Source organism: Panthera onca, chromosome B4, assembly GCF_046562875.1.
Source record: "Panthera onca isolate mPanOnc1 chromosome B4, mPanOnc1 haplotype 2, whole genome shotgun sequence".
Lineage (NCBI taxonomy): Eukaryota > Metazoa > Chordata > Mammalia > Carnivora > Felidae > Panthera > Panthera onca.
The window spans coordinates 94840508-94860770 of NC_138345.1; the positions used below are offsets into that span (position 1 = coordinate 94840508).

The 20263-nt window shown below is 37.4% G+C and overlaps 1 protein-coding gene across 3 annotated transcripts in view; it reads right to left on the bottom strand.

Annotated features, from left to right (window-relative positions):
- Positions 1-20263, bottom strand: part of PTPRR (protein tyrosine phosphatase receptor type R) — a 274918-nt gene that overhangs the window by 26015 nt on the left and 228640 nt on the right. For all 3 annotated transcript variants that reach the window (XM_060656975.3, XM_060656977.3, XM_060656978.3), the window contains 4 exons: positions 19787-19973; positions 17112-17196; positions 8720-8799; positions 8147-8284 (listed from right to left, as the gene is read on the bottom strand). In XM_060656975.3, the coding sequence (XP_060512958.3) occupies positions 8147-8284; positions 8720-8799; positions 17112-17196; positions 19787-19973 (490 nt within the window). The remainder of the gene's footprint in view (positions 1-8146; positions 8285-8719; positions 8800-17111; positions 17197-19786; positions 19974-20263) is intronic.

The following is a 20263-nucleotide window of genomic DNA, read 5'->3' on the forward strand; positions in this document are numbered from 1 at the left end:
AAGAACTTATAGATTCAAAAGAGCAGCAAAAGAAAGAATCACAGATTTATAGAACTAAAGGAAAAGACATGTAAAGTATCAGAAACACATCTCGGGGATTCTATCTTGCTAAGTAGTAGCCATTCCACGCCAGAGCCAGGATGGAAGTCAGTTGCCCTTGTGGAATCACTGTTTCTTTCATCCATGACAATAAAAACACATTTGCATCCTCTACATTCTGGTCCTTTTCCAAACAAAGTAAATCATATTCACCTCTATTTACATGCCACCCCACACCCAGGCCCCACAGGCAATCAGGCTGAAGGCATACTCTGGCCGACACAATGTTAACATTAAGAAAAGAAATCTTTTAAAAATAAAGCAATGTATTTCTCTCCTCATTTACTAGTGCCAAATGTCTAAAATTTCCCAGGTTTGTTAAAGAGAATGATACTAACCAATTTGCCTGGTTTCTTTCAATGAAGCTTCAATTATTTCGCTGTAAGACCCGAGCTATTGTGTATCTTAAAACCCATGCCTCCTGGACGCATCCAAGAAGAGTGACAAAGAATCTTGAAAAAGGTATTGAACAAAGCAAGAGACATTCAGCGGTCCAGCGGTCTGGTATACGTGCCCCATTGTCCACGATGAGACCTGAGCAGCAGGCCCCCTCCTTGGGAAGGTGGCTCTTGAAACCCGTAGGAAAAAGCTGGAAACAGGAGCTCAAAGCCTGCACCCTGACTCTTAACAATACTTGAACAGCCTTGTGCACCTACTTGATAAATGGAAGCGCTGCTTGCTTCTCTCTCAAGCTTGCCGGGGCCCTCTTGAATGTTTTTCTTGACTCTTTACCAAAAATGCAATTGGCAGTCAGCTCCCAGTAGACAATGCAATGTGACTTGTTCATTCAAACAACCCTTAATTAGCATCCCATCTCCTTTCTGAGATACAATAGCTTATTTTTACACACGGAATGCATTCCCACCCCCCACCCCCCCTTTTAGGAGAACAGAGAAAAAGAGACCAGATAAGTGTGGGTACTTTTTGAATATGAGGTGGGGGAGAGCTGCAAATGTAGTTGTTTAAAGAGCAAAAGTTCAGGTTCGGGTTATTTTTGTGAACAGCTTTTTAGGGTTTCTTTATTGTGGGGCTAACAATGATGTGAAAGAGGCAGAAAATGCAAGGAAGGAAAATGCTCTGTTACAGATAATACTGTGAAACCACACTAATTGTAGGTAATTCAGAAGAGCACGCTATCTCACAGAATATAACCCCAAATTATCACTATTCTTTGCTAACTGGGCTGAGCCTTTCAGTGAAATTATCTATGGATTCCAAGAATCCATAATTTGGAGGAAAAAGAGGTCTTCAGAGGCTCATGTGTCTCTTGTACAAACAAGTGATTAGTGAACCCTGACTATAAAGATTCTGGACATCAACCAACTCTTCATAATCAGTGGTTTACAGCAAAAGTAGAATGCAAGGCAAAGCAATGCAAATTCTTATATTTTTATGATCTTTTTTTTTTTTTTCTTTGACCCTCCCTCTCAATCCCACCACATTAGGGCTATTTGAGTATGAAGAGGAAGGAGGTCTAGCTAGTAATTTAGTTGCCTGGGGAGAAAAAAATGTATTTTTAAGTTACTTTCTTTTTAAATTCTATGCATTAAAATCAAAAAGATTTTGTTCTCTGAGCTAAAAACATGTATCATCACAAAGACAGTGACTCTAAATAAGTAAAAAGAAGATGGTCAGGCTCATTTGGATTTCATTAGCATATGAGAGGTATAGGATATGTCAGATTGCCTACAGTTACTGTAGTTACTTTCATTCCTGGCTTTCCAACTAAATATTACCAACACAGGTGCAGCAACTTAATGTTAAGCAGGGCGCCTGGGTGGCTTGGTTGGTTAAGCGTCCGACTTCGGCTCAGGTCATGATCTCACGGTCCGTGAGTTCGAGCCCCATGTCGGGCTCTGTGCTGACAGCTCAGAGCCTGGAGCCTGCTTCCGATTCTGTGTCTCCCTCTCTCTCTGACCCTCCCCCATTCATGCTCTGTCTCTCTCTGTCTCAAAAATAAATAAACGTTAAAAAAAAAAATTAAAAAAAAAAACAAAAAAAAACTACCTTCACCAGCATATCACTTAATCCCTGCCACAATCATCTGAATTTGGTAGAACAGGTTTATTACTATTATTATCATTTATCATCTTACAGCAGGGGAAACTGAAGCTCAGGTATTTTGGTAGGGGGCTCTGAGAAAATTCCCTTGGGAGCTAAAACTCTCAGAGCAAATATCATTTTAAAAATTTTACTTTCTATCTCTGACATCCGCTGTCATCCAACCAACCCTACTTTACCACGGCATTAACCAGTGGCTTTCCTTCTCTCTGTGAAATAGGCTGGTGCTCATGCAACACATGGTTCTTGGGCCAGTCTCTTACTAAGCCCAGTGCCTCTCTTACTATCTGCTGAGCTTTACATGTTCACCAAGGTGTACTTACATCCAAACCTCCTTATGGTAGGTATAGTCATTATTGAAGCCCCATAATTTAATTTTACATAGATTAGTGAAACATGAAGGTGCAAAGAAAATAGGAAATAATTGTATAAGTTAAACAAGTTTTTCATTGGGAAAAAAAAGGACTCAGTAAAGAAAACTGCAGTCAAATCAGGTACAGGTGACAATTGTAAAAATTAGTGCAAAGTTTGAATCTGCGCAGGATTCTGCATTCATAAATCCTTTACAAACTTTTCTGTGTTCTCTTTCATTTAAAAAAAAAAAAACTGAAATGGGCAAGTTTGATGATGTATAAAGGGCACGATTTCCATAAGCCATATGATCTAGAACTCCAGCTTCAGACCAACACTAACAAAACAGAACAAAACAAGTCCTATAAAAAAATGAAAAATACTTAGTGTGAACAAATGTACATGTCTTAAGATAAAACAAAGCATTGGAGTGTTTTGGTTGCTGTTTTTATGGTTTTTCCACTGTAACTTCTTTGACTAATAGTGTCAAATAGGAGGGATTCTAATTATAGTTAGAAGCAAAGCAAGCTAAGACAATCGAATAAAACCCAGCAAAATAAAAATAAGGTACAGTTATATTTGGAATATAAGCGTGTCTGAAAGGACAGGTGAGTGATTTTGCTTGAGAGCTATCAGCTTTTGAATTGTGGGCCACCCTTAACTGCTTGGGCAGTATGAGTGTCAGACTGCTGGTCATGTAAGAAATGCTAATTAGGCTTCCCAGCATTGATGGGCAGTGCTAGGCCAGGCTGCCTCTCTAGATATTATAATAGCTAATTCTGCTCCTCCAGGAAAGCTGAAAACTGGTCAGCAGGAGCTCCACCGTTTACATGCCAGGTTGGCCTTCAACATTACCTTCCTTGACCTTCTTTGGACAGACACCCTGGTTCTGAGACTCAGTTTGCTTGTTTCTTTTTATTCTTGGTGCAGCCATACCTCTTTTTACTGAGCTTCGCTTTCTGTGCTTTGTAGATACTGCATTCTTCACAAATTGAAGATCTGTGGCAAGCCTGCTTGGCGAAAGTCTATAGGCACAATTTTTCCCAACAGCTTTGGCTTACTTCATGTTTCTGTGTCACGTTTTGGTAATTCCCACATATTCAAACTTTTTCATTATTATTACATTTGTCATGGTGATCTGTGATCAGTGATCTTCGATGTTACTATTGCAATTGTTTTGGGGTTGCACCCACTGCACCTACCTAAGACCATGAACTTAATTGATCCATAGGTGTGCTCTGACAGTCCCACTGACTGACCATTCCCTGGCTCCTCCCTCTCCCGGGGCCTCCCTATTGGCTGAGACACAACAATATCGAAATTAGGCTAAGTAATAACCCTACAGTGGCCTCTAGGTGTTCAAGTGGAAGGAAGAGTCCTATGTCTCTCACTTTCAATCAAAATCTATTAATGATTAAGTTTAGTGAGGAAGTTATGTCAAAAGTCGAGATAGGCTGAAAGCTACCTCTTGTGTCAGTTTGCTAAGTTGCGAATGCAAAGGAAAAGTTCTTGGAGGAAATTAAAATAGCCACATCAGTGAAGACACGAATGGTACGAAGAGAAACAGCATCTTGGTATTATGAGAATAGTGGATTATTAAATAAGAGCTTGGCAATTACTCATTTATTTATTAGAAAGTAGAATGGTTCATGAAAATACGAAGACTGAGAATTTCTAAAGATAACTCCACCTTCATTTTTTTCTGGAGGAAATGATTTTTGTCTCTTCCAAACAATGATGCTGAACACAATTGGAAGTTGGCACGTTTTTGGTAAACAGCATTTTCCTGGTAGTGTGAAGTTTACTGCATATTTCTTTTTAAGCCAGAATTCTCAATATCATTTTGATCTGTGAAGCATCAAAGTTTCCTCTATAGTATTATATTTATATCATGGAGGGTCTGGACAGAAAGGAATTTTTAATTTTAATTTAATGATTAACATTCTACTCAGATCTAGGAAATGCTGTTAACTCCAGCATGAGTTCTGGGTTGTCCGTTATTTTCTTTTATCCCTTGCTAGGTATTGTTCTACTGATATTTGGCTTCTACTGCTGCTATTGAGAAGCTATTTGTTACTTACTCTGTTGTTAAATCATCTCCCTTAGTGTTTTTTAGTTACATAGATGTGTCTAGTTGTGGGATTATTTTTACTTATCCAGCCTAGGATTTATGGTGCTTCTCAAATCTGAGAGCTCATGTCTTTCATCACTTTTGGAATATTTCCTCCAATATTATTTCTTTTCTTATATTCTCTTTTTTCTTCTTCTAAAATATCCATTATCTATACATTGGGCATTTACATACTGTCCTCTATGTCTTAAACTCTTTTTTTTTTTAATTTTATTTATTTATTTTTGAGAGAGACAGAGACAGAGAGAGCACAAGTAGAAGAAAGGCAGAGAAAGCAGGAGAGAGGAGGCTCCATGCTCAGGCTCCATGCTCAGCACATAGCTCCACATGGGGCTTGAACCCACAAACTGTGAGATCATGACCTGAGCTGAAATCGAGGGTCAAACTCTTAACCTACTGAGCCACCCAGGTGCCCCTATATCTTAATCTCTCTTTTGTATCTTTGGTCATTTTGATCTTCTAGGTAATCTTCTTAGCTCTGTTTTTTAATCCAATCATTATTTATTCAGCTATGTCTAGCCTATTAAACCTAATGATGCTTTCTTTAATTTTAATATCTATATAATATTTATTTCTAGGACTCTGGTTTATTTTAAAATCTTCCTACCCTTTTGTGATGGTAACTTGTTCCCTTGTCAAGTTCTTAATTTTATGTTTTGTGTGCTTAATTATAAAAAAAAAATAGCCTATATTTATAGTTTCTTTTATTATAATTTCTTGTGGGTCTATTTTACCTATTTTTTGTTTCTTCTGATTTTTCCTTATGTTGCTTGTTTACTTGTGTTGTCTCATTATTTTGACTTGTGAGCTTCTGTTTGGCTGGGCTTTTTCTGTTGAAATTCTGTCATATAAATCCCGAGAGTGTATGCATCCATAAAGTTTTTGCTTTTGTAGAGTGCCACCGAGATTCATCAATCCAGTATTAATTTTTATATTAATTGTTATACTTGGCATTTCCTGGTTTTCAAGTGTTGAATACTACAGAGAACCTTTTTATCTCTCCCATGAGAAGACCAGATTTAGATAGATTAATTTCCTGGTATAGTCCTATTTTGGTCAGCAGGTTTATTTTCGTGGTTCACCTTTTCACTGAAGGCACAGCTCTTGTAGGAGCTCACTTTATGGAAGGTCTCCATTCCAACTCTTGGCTCCTGCAAGCCCAAGGCTTTGTCTCCAGGTCTTGTATTGTCATTAAAGCACAAGTAACCCATAATTCTCTGGCGTTATGCCTTTTACTCACTTTTTGCTGGCTGGGACTTTTCTTTCCCCCAAGCTCTGTTATGCATGCTATTTTTATTTTACTGTTTTATCTGTAAAACATCAAACTTTCCTCTATAGTATTATGTTTACATCATGGAGGGTCTGAACAGAACGGAATTTTTAATTTTAATACTGAGTAATGCAATCTACTCAGATTGAGGAAATGTTGCTAATTTATATTTTACATTTTATGCTATTTAAAATTTTAACCAGTATGACTAGTTTTGTAATGGGAGTTTTTTCACATTATCTGGCTTATATGTATGCAGGAATGTATATACAGATGCATATATAGAGAATATACATTTTAAGCTTGAAAAATATTTTCCTACTAGGTAAAATAAAGGCAAAATGCCATGGATGTTAAACAACTGTGCAGGAATTATCAGCGGCCCAGTGTGTTGATAGATTGATATGGGTGACACAGCCGAGAATATTAGGGGCTGTTTTTATTATGCCACCTCTGGCTTTCATATAAAATTCATAAAAATACATTTCTTTAGTAAGTTATATAGCTAATTAAGTACATAACTTCATCTATAGACCCCAAATAGACTTTTTTCCAGGATAACTTTCAGAAAAAAAAAATACTTTATCTATTGTAGCAAAAATGAAAGAAGGCAACGAACTTTACAAAACTCATAAACTCCTGCGTGTAAGCCTGGATTTTCTTGATTAGCAGCCAGAATATAGTATACTCATGGGATAGAACTCACCAGAAAGGTAAAAAGGAAAGCTCAGCTTTCTTAAATTCTTATTGTCATGTTGAAGCCCTGACACAGTAATTTTAACAAGAAAACAAACACAAGCGCTGACTAAAACCAGATGATAAATGATCCAATAAGATGCCCTAAAATGTAAGCAGTACCTAGGATAGCACCCTTTGGGAATTACACAATTCTCTTTTTATGATGTAAAGTACAGAATGAGTGTTCTACAAGCTAGACCCTGAGGAAAGACTGCTAGTATGCAAATAGAATTTAACTTTGACCCTTTTCTTGGATTTCTTACAAAGATATTGAAAAAGTTGCTTGACTTTTTGAAGTTAGTCAGAGAAAGACAAATATCGTATGACTTTACTTATATGTGGAATTTAAGGTACAAAACAGATTTACATAAAGGACGGGAAACAAAAATAATATAAAAACAGGGAGGGGGGCCCCAACATAAGAGACTCTTAAATACAGAGAACAAACTGAGGGTTGCTGGAGGGGTTGTGGGTAGGGGGAAGGGCTAAATGGGCAAGGGGCATTCAGGAAGACACTTGTTGGGATGAGCACTGGGTGTTATATGTAGGGGATGAATTACTGGATTCTACTCCTGAAATCATTATTGCACTATATGCTAACTAACTTGGATGTAAATTAAACAAAAAAAAAAAAAAGTTGCTTGGCTTTGTTACTTCTTTCAAATCTTTTTTTCAAAGCTCACCTTCCCCTTTGACCCTTCTTACAGCTCAGCCCCACCCAATCTCCCTATCTTATTCTACCTTTTCCTCCTATACCATTTATCCCTTCTAATTGCTATAGTTTTATGAATTTATTATGTTTATTGTTTTTTAATCTGGATTCCCCAATAGCAAGTTAAAAATCGACCAATGGCAGGTATCTTTGTATGCTTTGTTTACTAATATACTTATATTGCCAACAACTAAAATAGTATCGGTCACACAGTAAGTGCTTAAAAATTACTTGGGACTTGGGGCACCTGGGTGGCTCAGTCGGTTAAGCGGCCAACTTCGGCTCAGGTAATGATCTCTCGGTCTGTGAGTTCGAGCCCCGCGTCGGGCTCTGTGCTGACAGCTCAGAGCCTGGAGCCTGTTTCGGATTCTGTGTCTCCCTCTCTCTGACCCTCCCCCATTCATGCTCAGTCTCTCTCTGTCTCAAAAATAAATAAACGTTAAAAAAAAAAATTAAAAAAAAATTACTTGGGACATGAGTAGTTTTTTCATTTCCCTGCCTATAAACCACAGTGATAATTCATAACTCCTCATTCCCTTGCAGAGCTATGTGGAATATGTGAGATACATGTACGCCAAGTATATTGATTTGTCTGAAAGAAACCTGCCATTCATACAATGACACTAATTACCATTTCTTGGAAGCATGAAGTGAAATTGTCTTTAAATGCCTTAAAGTTTCCATCTTAAATCTGTTATTAAGTACATGGCAATTTTCCTTAGACAATATCTCTTCTACAGCAACCGAAAATATACAACGTTCACTACTTGGGGAAAGGTCATACCTCATTTTTTTCTTTGAGTTTTGTGATCATAACAATCACGGGACTGTCTTCCTGCCAAACCATCTGCCAGAAATCATTCACGGTGTTGATCATGGGGCCCTGTGTGGCGATGAAAGCTTTCTCTTTGCCACTGTAGCCCTAGTTTGAGTAAAGAGACAGAAATATTGGCTTTGAAATTCATGCCTTGCACTGAAAACTTAGAACAAGTTCGGAACAAGATGGCTCTACTAGTCCAAAAGCAACACCACTTCCGCGGCTTCACTGATTCTAGCACGAGTCACGTGACTGTTCTCCCAGCTAGTCAAGCACAGCACATGGTATTGAGGGTCATAATGCTCAGTTCTCATCAGAGCAGGCCCTAGACAGCACTGCAGCCACAGACACACAGGAAAGGAAGACTCAATGTAAAAGACCCACTACCAATGTTGATTATGACTAAACAAGCAAATAAACTTGCTAGTAATCAAGTTAAATCAAAATTGATCCACTCTGAGGAAAAAAAAAAATCCCCCAACAATTCCAAATAGTGAGCTGACATGCTCATCAGAAAGAAAATTTTATTTATTTACTTACCCGAATATAATTAGCATTAATGTAGGTGCTCAAAGAATCAGTTACATTTTTTGGTCTTAAACACACTCTGCTGAGGGGGTCTAATGAGGAAAACAAGAAGGAATGTATTAGACAAATTTAGTCTTTTGAAAGGTCCTTAGAACACCAATAACTGTGCATAGCACACTTGTTAATTTATACACTGGTCATCTGGTTTGTGTCAATGTTTGTTGTTGATGTGTCTGCATGTCTGTCTCTTGATCCATCTGTGTTTATTGAAGGACAATTGGACCCATCTTGACCCCTCCCCTGTCCCTTAACACAAATGTTACCCATAAGCTTGAGATGATTTTATTTATCATGCCATTTTTTGGTGGGTTCCTGATTCTTGATCCCTATGTCTTATTTATGCTTCTTTTCTTGTTCTTTGGATTTGGAATTTGCACCATATTTCCTTGCTCACTTCTTTCTTCTCTTCTGCCCAAAGCAAACACTTGGTCTGGCCTGAACCCCCTCTTGCTAAAGAAGCTGTCTTTAGTTACCACGTGTGGCACTTTGGTCACCTATAGCATGAAAATGATATTGCATAGATTGCTATCGTGTTAGCAGTATTGTCTTAACTTCTCAAATCACTTTCCATCAAGAAGTTGAAACACTCTTTGTAAACCAGTGTTAGGAAAACTATGGTAGTTATTTTTACCAACATTTACATACATGAATTAAGATCAAGTCATCCTTTTATGATTTCTTTAATCTGGTACACTCTGAGCATCCTAAGGAAAGGATGGAGATTTTTTTCTCATCTATACGACCTAGTGTCTAGCACGGTGTTTATATGTGTAGCAGGCACTTGATGTCTACTGCGTTGATTTAATGGTCCCTTCCATTTTTTAAGAAGCCAGTTCTATACATTCCTCTTTAGTAATTGTTCTGTTGCTGTTCTTCTCCAGAAAGATAAAATTCTGAGACTTTATCATACCCACTGTTCTTACCTCCTCCTCCATAATTCAGTCTTCCTTGTGTACACTCCAATCTATCCTAACATTAGTTTTATGCAGAGACCATTCTTGCTGATGCCCATCAATGATCCTTTTGTTGATCTATACCAAATAGGCGCATGGCGGTTTTTTATTCATGTTTTATTTTAATATTTATCATCTTGTATTTTTTTAATGTTTATTTAATTGTGTGTGTGTGTGTGTGTGTGTGTGTGTGTGTGTGTGTGAGAGAGAGAGAGAGAGAGAGAGAGAGAATGAGAACGTGAGTGGGGGAGGTGGTAAAGAGAGAGGGAGACACAGAATCCGAAGCAGGCTCCAGGCTCTGAGCTGTCAGCACAGAGCCGGATGGCGCACAGACGATGAGATCATGACCTGAGCTGAAGTCGGACACTTAACCGACGAAGCCACCCATGGGCCCCTACCATCTTGTATTTTAAGTGCTTAATTTTTTTGCCTGTCCTCAATGAATTGTAGTGAGCCCCTTGAGGGCAAGACCTGTATTTAATTCACTTTAAAAGAAAAAAAAGAACTTTAGTATCCATTGTGATTTCTATCTGGTATGTGGCTCATAGAGTGTTTAATATGACAATTCATTTCTATTAAAGTTGAGACACTGCTGTTGACTTTCTAGATACTTTTTTTCTTCCTTAGTGAAGGGGACAGGAAAACTTTCATTCCTTTTCAGTATTCACTGATTCTTAGAAGTTTCCACAAGAGCTCTAAACCACTCAGACTTGAAAAGAGGCCCACTTCCTTCAGTTTTTATAAAGCCTACCAAGTATATGATTTATTGGGAACTCAGCCCTATAAACCGCTTAGATGCAGGTTCCTTGTCGAGCTGAATTAAGTTTATTTTGGAAATTGATAATTTATAAGATTTCCAAGTATTTAGAGGTTTCCAAATACTTTTTTTTTTAAAACAAGAATGAAGCATGTGACTGAGGGGAAAATTAGTTTTCTAACGAAAGACCGCCCCCCCCCCTTTTTTTTTAATGTTTAGTTATTTTTGAGAGAGAGAGAGAGAGACAGAGCACAAGCTGGGGAGGAACAGAGAGAGAGATAGACACAGAATCGAAACAGGCTCCAGGCTCTGAGCTGTCAGCACAGAGCCTGACACGGGGCTTGAACTCATGAACCAAACTGTGAGATCATGACCTGAGCCAAAGTTGAACGCTTAACCAACTGAGCCACTCAAGCACCCCTCTAACCAAAGCCTTTTTTTTTTTTTTTAACATTTATTTATTTTTGAGACAGAGAGAGACAGAGCATGAACAGGGGAGGGGCAGAGAGAGAGGGAGACACAGAATCTGAAACAGGCTCCAGGCTCTGAGCTGTCAGCACAGAGCCCGACATGGGGCTCGAACTCATGGACCGTGAGATCATGACCTGAGCCGAAGTCAGACCCTTAACCGACTGAGCCACCCAGGTGCCCATAACCAAAGCCTTTTTAATGTTAGACTGGACTAATAAAAAAAGCTGAGGGTTAAAAAATATCCAAAACTTTATCATTGTCATCATCACTGTTATAATTTTATTCACTTTATGCATTTTAAGTGTACATGTGTATTTTAAATATATATATGTATATTTGTCATACATACATGTCATATATATATATATATATATATATATATGTATATATATATATATGATATATATGTATGTCAAATTCACCCTGATAACTTTTTTCAGAATAGATGCTTCTAGATTATACGCTAAATATTTAGCATGCCACTTATGATATCTCCGGGTGGTAGCAATAACAATTCCAACATTGAGCAACTTGTCTTCCCTCTCTTTTGTTTTTCTGCTTTTATTTTCTTCCTTCTCTCCTCTTGCTTTCTTCCTCTTTTTTCCCTCCCTCCCTCTCTTCCTCTCTTATTCCTTCTCTTTCTCCTGTCCTCCTTCCTGTTTCTTTTTTCCTCTCAACAAAATATTGACCACATAGATTTAGTGTAGAGAACACATGACATTTCCCCATTTTGTCCTCTTTAAAACATCTCTGGCAATTTAAGCGTTCCATTTAACAGACGAAATGGTACCTGGATCCTGATATTCTGACTGCATCCTATCCTATCAGATTTTATGAAAGGTTATCCTGTGCTGGAGATTTCTTCTCCAGGAAGAAATGCGTTTGAGGTTTGGAGTCAAGAGGAGAAGCTATCAGATGAGGGAAGGGTGCACACTGCTAGTGTATCCCTGGGCAAAGACAGAAATGAGTGGGATAGTATAGTTTTTCTAGATAAATTCAAGACAACTGGGAAATGGGAGGAAAGGCAGGGACTTGGCCACGCCTTCAAGGTGAGTGGGAGTCACCTCCACTTTGTTGCAGGAGAAAGAGAAGACTTCAGGCCTGCAGTGTCCAAAATGGTGCCACTAGCCACATGGAGCTAAATTTAAATTATTAAAATACAATAAAATTTAAAAAAATCAGTTCCTCAGGTGCACTGGCTATACTTCAAGTGCTCGATTGCCACATGTAGCTAATGGCCATCACACTGGAGATATAGAACATTTCCATCACTGTACGGAGTTTTAGTGGACAATGATGATCTCCGCAGTGCAAGATGGTGATTACATGGAAACTCACTTTTTAAGATGTGAAAATTATGAGAGAAAACAGGACCCTTAAAGAGTGCTTTTGAAACTATAAACTTGCCTTTGTCTACTTAATGTTCCTATTTTCTGGAATTGGTTCTGGGGTTAGTGATGAATTCATCTTCAGTTAGGTAGGGAGAAAGGAGAAACTAACATTACCTGAGGGCTTTCTATTGGTTGGAACTTCCTTTTTCACATATTATTACTTAATTCTCGACACAGCCCTATGGAGTGATATTATTATTACTATCTTTAAGGGATGAGGAAAGGTTAGGTGGAACAGAAAGATTAAGTCATCTGTGTAAACTATGAGTGCTCTTGCCATGATAGGGAGTCAAGTCTAACTGCAGTATTTTGTTTTAGCCATACAATTTGTTGTCTAATGAGTGGCTCACTTATTTGCATGTGTACTCTGTTCTGGGCACTTAATAGAACAGGAAACATAAGTAGGAAATATTACCAGACTTTAAATTTTTAAATATGAAATGATGGCCAGAGTAATTAGGTTTAATTAATAGAGTTCTTTAATTTTATCTATGTATTTTATATTTGTATAAATAAATTGTTTGCATGGAATAAATATACATGAAATTTGTTATTATACTTCATTGTTGTGCAAATAACTTCATATTGATGTATGATTTTTTTTCCCATTGCTTTTGTGATTTAGGACATAGATATATTTTCATCATTAATATTTGCTTATGTTGCAAAATAATGTGATATAAACTTGACCTTCTCACTTTAATCCACCATGTAGAGTGTTCTGAGCCAGGCTGACATCATCATCAGAGAAACAGCTATTATTTAATTGGTTCTGAGCCATCCATATTTCTGCTGTAAACCATACTCCAAATTATACAGCCTCACTAATATGTACAAGCTGGACGCTTTTAAACTTGGGTTTGTTATAAGTTAAAACAATACAAAATTATAATACTTAAAATATTAATCATTTTTAAGTATTTTATGTAGTGTTACAAATTTATCCCATACTACAGTCCAAAATAAACCATAAAAAAACAGCTTTCCATATAAATTCCAGTCTTTTCTGATTATTTTCAGCTAATGGTATGGCATGCCCAAACTGTATTTACTAAATTATATTTTGTGCAACAGGGAGTGGGTGAGGCTTTCAGACATTTTCAACAGAAAATTCATTATTTGCAACATCAGTTGTCAGCACAGGTGCCCTGGTTCAAGTGATCCACCCAGTTCTGGGAATGGAAAAGCTGACACAGGACTATGAAGGGCTATGTCTGATATCATCTGGGCAGGAAATAGAGAAGGCTGAACTTTAAATAATCCTAATAATTTCCAAATCCATCTGACATTAGATGGTTAGGTAAAACTGCGATGGATGTATATGCCCTAATTATTTATGTTTGGTAAATTTCAGATGAAAAATCTTGAGAGAGAGAGACAGAGACAGAGACAGAGAAAGAGAGAAGCACTATTTTTAACTCACGGCACTTTCATCCCCTTTAGCCAGCTGTAGTTATAAAATATCTTTCAACAGGACTATCCTACATGGACCAGGTAAAAATATGTTATAGTGGAGTGTTTTCAACTCCACCAGAGGGGGAAGCCCAAAGATACCATTAACAGTAATTCTTTTACCATAAATATGGAGAATTGGATGTTTTACGAGTGAATTAATGGGCTTGATTATGAAGACTCTACTATTCAATATTCATACTTTTTAAAATTATTTTTTAATGTTTGTTTATTTTTGGGAAGGAGGGAGAGTGAGAGTGGGGGAGGGGCAGAGAGAGGGAGACAGAGGATCCAAAGTAGGTTCTGCACTGACAGCAGAGAGCCTGATGTGAGGCTCAAACTCATGAACTGTGAGATCATGACCTGAACTGAAGTTGCATGCTTAACCAACTGAGCCACCCAGGCACCCTCAATATCCATACTTTTTTTTTTTTTTTTAATGTTTATTTATTTACTTTTGAGAGTGAGAGAGGCAGAGCATGAGCAGGAGAGGGGCAGAGAGAGAGGGAGACACAGAAACCAAAGCAGGCTCCAGGCTCTGAGCTGTCAGCACAGAGCCGGATGTGGGGCTCGAACTCACGAACCACGAGATCATGACCTAAGCCGAAGTCAGACACTTAATTGACTGAGTCACCCAGGCACCCCAATATCCATACTTTTTAAAAGTCTGTGGCTCCATCTTTCCAGAGCTATTGTTTTGAGATGTTTATAGATTTTGCCAAAACCCAACTATCTGTTGTCTAGTGATTGACAATGTAACATCCTCTCCAAAGCATTTTTGCCACTGTAAGCAGAATTAGTCAGTCTTCTCTATATTCCTACACCACTTGGGCCAGATCTCAATTCTGGCTTTTATTATATTGAACATAATTACTCATTTACATATCTCTCCTCTCTAGTCCATGACCTCCTTGATCTTATAAGCCATTCCTTATTTCTTACTGGTTCCTGGCAGCTGGCTCATTGCTTGATATAAATTTCATGGAGTTAAATTCAGTTTTAACATAGTCTAGGGGCACCTGGATAGCTCAGTTGGTTGGGCATCTGACTTCAGCTCAAGTCATGATCTCATGGTCCGTGGGTTCAAGCCCCACATCAGGCTCTGTGGTGACAGCTCAGAGCCTGAAGCCTGCTTCAGATTCTGTGTCTCTTTCTCTCTCTTCCTCTCCCCCACTCACACCTGTCTTTCTCAAAAATAAATAAACATTAAAAAAAAAACCAAACATAGTCTAAACAGTGTTTCTCAAAGTGTGGTCTTGGTATCATCTGTACCAGAATCACCTGGATGTTTGCTTAGAAGCACAGATTCTTGGGCCCAACAGCAGACCTACTTAAACAGAATGCCCCGGGTGGGGCACAGGACTCTAAATTTTTATAAGGATTCTAGGTGATTGTTATGCACAATGAAATTTTTCGGTAACAGCTTTATTCAGATGGAATTCATATACCATAGGATTAACTCACTTAAAGTGTGCCATCACAGAATTTTTTTTTTTAATTCACAGAGTGTACAACTGTCACCACAATTGATTTTGTAACATTTTCCTCATCTCCAAATAAACCCCATTCCCTTTAGTTATTTAGCAGTTATTTCCCATGCCTCCCAGCACCAGGCAACCACTAACACAGTTTCTGTCTTTATAGATTTGCCAATCTGGACACATCATATAAGTGGAATTACATAATCTGAGGGATTTTGTGATGGCTTCTTTCACTTAGCATAATGTTTCCAAGGTTCATGCATGTTGTAGCATGCATCAGCACCTCGTTTGTTTTTATTGCTGGGTAATATTCCATTGTGTGGACATTCTACACTCTATATATTCATCAGTTGATGGATATTTTGGTTGTTTCCACATTTCGGGCTATTATATATATATTTTTTATTAAATGCTTACTTGTTTATTTTGAGAGAGAGAGAGAGAGAGAGTGCACGCACAGGGGAGGGGCACAAAGAGAGGGAGAGAGAGAATCCCAAGCAGCCCCATGCTGTCAGCACAGAGTGTGATGCGAAGCTCCATCTCACAAACCATGAGATCACAACCCGAGCCAAAATCGAGAGACGGATGCTTAACTGACTGAGCCACCCTGGCGCCCCTGGGGCTCTTATAAATAATGCTGTTACAAACATTTGTGTATAGCTTTTCAATATCAATACTTTTTAAAAGTCTTTGTGGCTCCATCTTTCCAGAACTATTACTTTGAGATGTTTTTGGATTTTGCCGAAATCCCAACTAGCTATTTGTCTAGTGATTGACAATGAAATGTTTTCATTTTTCTTGGTTATATTACTAGGAGTAGAATGTCTGAGTCATATAGTAACTCTAGGCTTTGCCTTTTGAGGAACTACCAAACTGTTTCTTAAGTAACTGTACCACTTTCCATCCTTATCAGCAATGTGTGAAGGTTCCAGTTTTTTTACATCCTTGCTAACACTTTCTATAGTCTATCATTTTTATTTTAATCATGTGGATGTGAAGTGTTATCTCATTGTGGTTTTGATTTACCTTATGGCTAATGGTGTTGAGCATCTTTTCAAATGCCTGCCAATCATTTGTGTATATTCTATGGAGAAATGTCTATTCAAGTCCTATGCCCATTTTCAAATTGAATTGTCTTTTTATAATTGAGTGCTAAGAGTTCTTTATACATTCTAGACAGAAGTCCCTTATTAGATATATAATTTGCAATTTTTTTTCCCATTCTGTGAGTCATCTTTCTATCTTCTTGATGGTATCCTTTGACCTCTGAAGAACAAAACTTTTTAATTTCATAAAGTTCAATTTATTTTTTCTTTTGTTGCTTGTACTTTTGGCATCACATCTAAGAAATCACTGACTAATTCAAGGTCATGAAGATTTACATCTGTTTTATACTAAAAGCTTTATAATCTTAGCTCTTACCTTCAGGTCTGATCCATTTTGAATTAATTTTTGCATATAGTGTGAGGCAGGGTCCAATTTCATTTTTTTTTTTTTTGCATGTGAATGTTGGTTGTCTCAACACCATTTGTTGAAAAGACTATTTGCCCATTGAATTTTTTGATACTCTTGATGAAAACCAACTGACCATAATGTGCAACACAATAAAAGTTTAGAACCATGTGTCTATTGGAATTGTGAGCTGACCACTGTAATAAAAGTAATACAGGATAAAGTTATTAACCTCAAACTACTTTAATGGTTATTAGTCTTGATGTGTATTTATAACTCCAACTTTAGTGTATACAGAGAAGTTGTGAGGATGGGAATCAATGAGGTGGAGGTTAATGGGGAAGGCTTGTGCTTTATAATGCAAACTACTTAATTCAAGAAACTTACTTGGCAAAATGGTCTTATAGCGATTTTTAGTTCCATGACGTGGAATGTCAATTTCTTTGGGATCCACAAAGTTCATTGGAATTTCCTGCAAAAATAAATGATATCAAATTAGTGTATCTAATGCTGCCACAAAGAAAATCTTCCCAGGGGGCCATCTGATCCAGAGCCCTACTGAACTTCAAAGTCATTTATAAAACAACAGACTACCACCTCTGGTTGACCAACACCCTTCCTTCTATAAACATATTAGCTGCACCCTGTCAAGCTGACTCTAAGAAACACCTCTCTGTCTTAGAAACTATTATTTTATATATGGTTATCAAAGAAACATATAAAACTTTGATTAGATTTTTAAACTTCTATTTGGACATAATTGCTAGAAATATGTACACACACAGCTGAAAATTGACAATGTATTCAGATTTCTTTAAATCTTTATATAAGTTCAGTACCAAAAATTTCACTACAATGGATTCTCTTTTAACATTGTGTAACTCTTTTAGGATTATTAAAACCTCCCTCCCCAAATGGTAAATATAAAGGGCTTTTTTGTTGATTCAAGAGATGATCATAGGATGCTTTTTTGTATTAAGGAATGGTTGATAATTGTACAGTTCCATTTGTGTTGTCAATGTAATATTTTTAGTGAAGGTCACCCAGACACTGTTTTCTCCCACTTAACAAGAATATAAATAGTTTTACTCGGTCAGAATATATGCCATGTGCCTCAAATGCTTGGAGAGGGAACAATTAGAGTAGAAATGGCTCCGTGGAAATGAATTAGATCTAAAAGGTGAGCATCTGTAGCTGACTGGGACAAAGAAAGAAATAAGCCAAAGTTTTCAAAAGGGTCAAAAAAATCATTTAAGGATTTGATTACACAAAATAGTATGATCTCTAATTAAATTTTTGCAAAACATTACTTAAACGTTAACGTGAAATAAGAGAACTTTCATCTTTAGATCACGTGAAATACTATTTTTGTTACTTAAACTTTCTTCAGTGGAAGATATAACTCAACAGCTTAATATTCATTTACATGGAAGAAATTATCCATAAATTAATTCAAATTGTCCCAGTTTTCAGTCAATCTGAAAATTTGAGGAAAGCCTGACTATCTTATAAATTTGAGATGTGGTCTACAGAGAGAAGTAGTTTACTTTTTAAATATCATTTCCTAAATGTGCACTATTTTAGATATTTATAACATTCATTCCTACTCTTTGTTCCAACTAAATGTTATAACTTCTCAGTTCCAAGTTACCAAAATAAGCAAAATTGTTGGATGTTCAACAGAAAGCACATATTCATGTTTGGTAATTTCAAACAGGTCAGTCTGTTTTAGCAAAGCTATGATATGTTTGTTTCTCCTCTGCTTCTTCCTGTTTTCTGACACACACTGACAATTTATCATCTTCCAGCATTATCTTTCTTTTTGGTACTCCTTGTCATTTTTCCTTTAAGGGCTTATCTCAAAGAACAAAGAGCTATCTATGGTTCCAGAAAAGAATACTAGATGTACTTTTGATTAGCTGTATGATCATTGACTTTTTCTTGCATCTCACTAGGTCTCATTTTCTTCATATATGAAAAGATGACACACTACAAAGTCTAATTTTAAAAACTGCATGTTCATGTTTTACTTTGGATGCTTAACAGTAGTTGAAGAGGCTAACAGCAGATCTAGCCCACTGCTGGATATTTCATCATTAGAGTGATTGCAAATATCTGAACAGACCTTGGGATGATCAATTTATTAAAATCAACAGACTTTGGCTTAAGATGTACAACCGATTTAAGATTAAAGTGAGCTATAAAATGCATAATCCCCTTGGGCAGTAATTAGAACTAAGAAGGTCTAATCTGTCTCCATGTCTGGGTCGGAAATGTGTTTTCATGAATCGAGTTATCACCAGCTACACTGATGGGTTGCCATCACTTTTGGCTAAAACTCCCAATCCTCTTTAGCCCACATTTGGTTTTCCCCCATGTTCTTATTTCATTTAAGGTCACTGTATGCGGCCTGTTCCTCATGTCACAAACTGAGGTATCATTTCTGACTTCTTCCCTTATTTTGGCCGCCTCATCCAATTCGGCCCCCTTCTTGCAGATTCCTATAGGTTTCCCACATTTTCATTCCTACTATCTTAGTTTAGACCACCATGCCCAGTCCACAGGATCACTCTAGAGCTTCCAACATACCCCTTTCTAATGTTCACTCCACTGCAGATAGAGTGATCTTTTACAAACTTAAGATAAAGTTCAAACTTTTAAATATGTATCAAGACTCAGGTTTCTTTTATAACTCTGAGGCTCAAGCTTTGCCATTTTCCACCTTGATTTCAATGCTTCAGCTAAATCGAACAACTTAATTCCCCAAACAGTGACAGTAAACTGTTCCTTCTTCCTGAAATGGCTCTTCTCTGCCCAGTTCCTTCTTGATACTTCTTTGCCTGGCCAGCTCCTACATACTCTGCCTCAATTTAGTAATCACATGCTAGTTTGAACATTTATCAGTACTTGATGAGATGTAGGGTGGCTCTAAAACCTTGTACTTAACCTTTTAAACTGTAACTGTTTACTTGAGTGGAGGACAGCGCCATTTTAGTAGGTGCCTCTAGGGTCTAGTTTATCAAAATACCTACTGAGGAGTGAATAATAAACAGCTGGCTCACCATGAATTCACTTTGGAGTAAATGTGAACTTGCCACGACGTCCCTCAGCTGTGACCTTGTGAGGATTCGGCTGGCTGACTGCAGATACTCCATTGCTACCTTCTCCCGTGGGGTTGGGATAGCCACAAAAGGTTCAACATTCCCCAAGCTACTCATGTCCAATGTAAGAGATACGTTGGACCCTCGTCTACATTGGGGAAGAATGTTAATAGGTTTAGACACCACGTGAATCATTTTGATCACACAAATTCGTCTTTCTGTGCATACACACAATTCAGGGAGAAGTTTTACAGAAATAAGGACCAAATGTCTTTTCCTCTTATGGTACCATAGTGGACGATAGCAACTCTCCAGAGTTTCTTTACAGGAAACTGAAAGTTTTGTTGTTGGAAATAAATCTGAATTGAGAAAATGCACTATAATTTATTAATAGGTATATTTGACACAAAAATAATAAAATGGCTAGTAATATTAAGT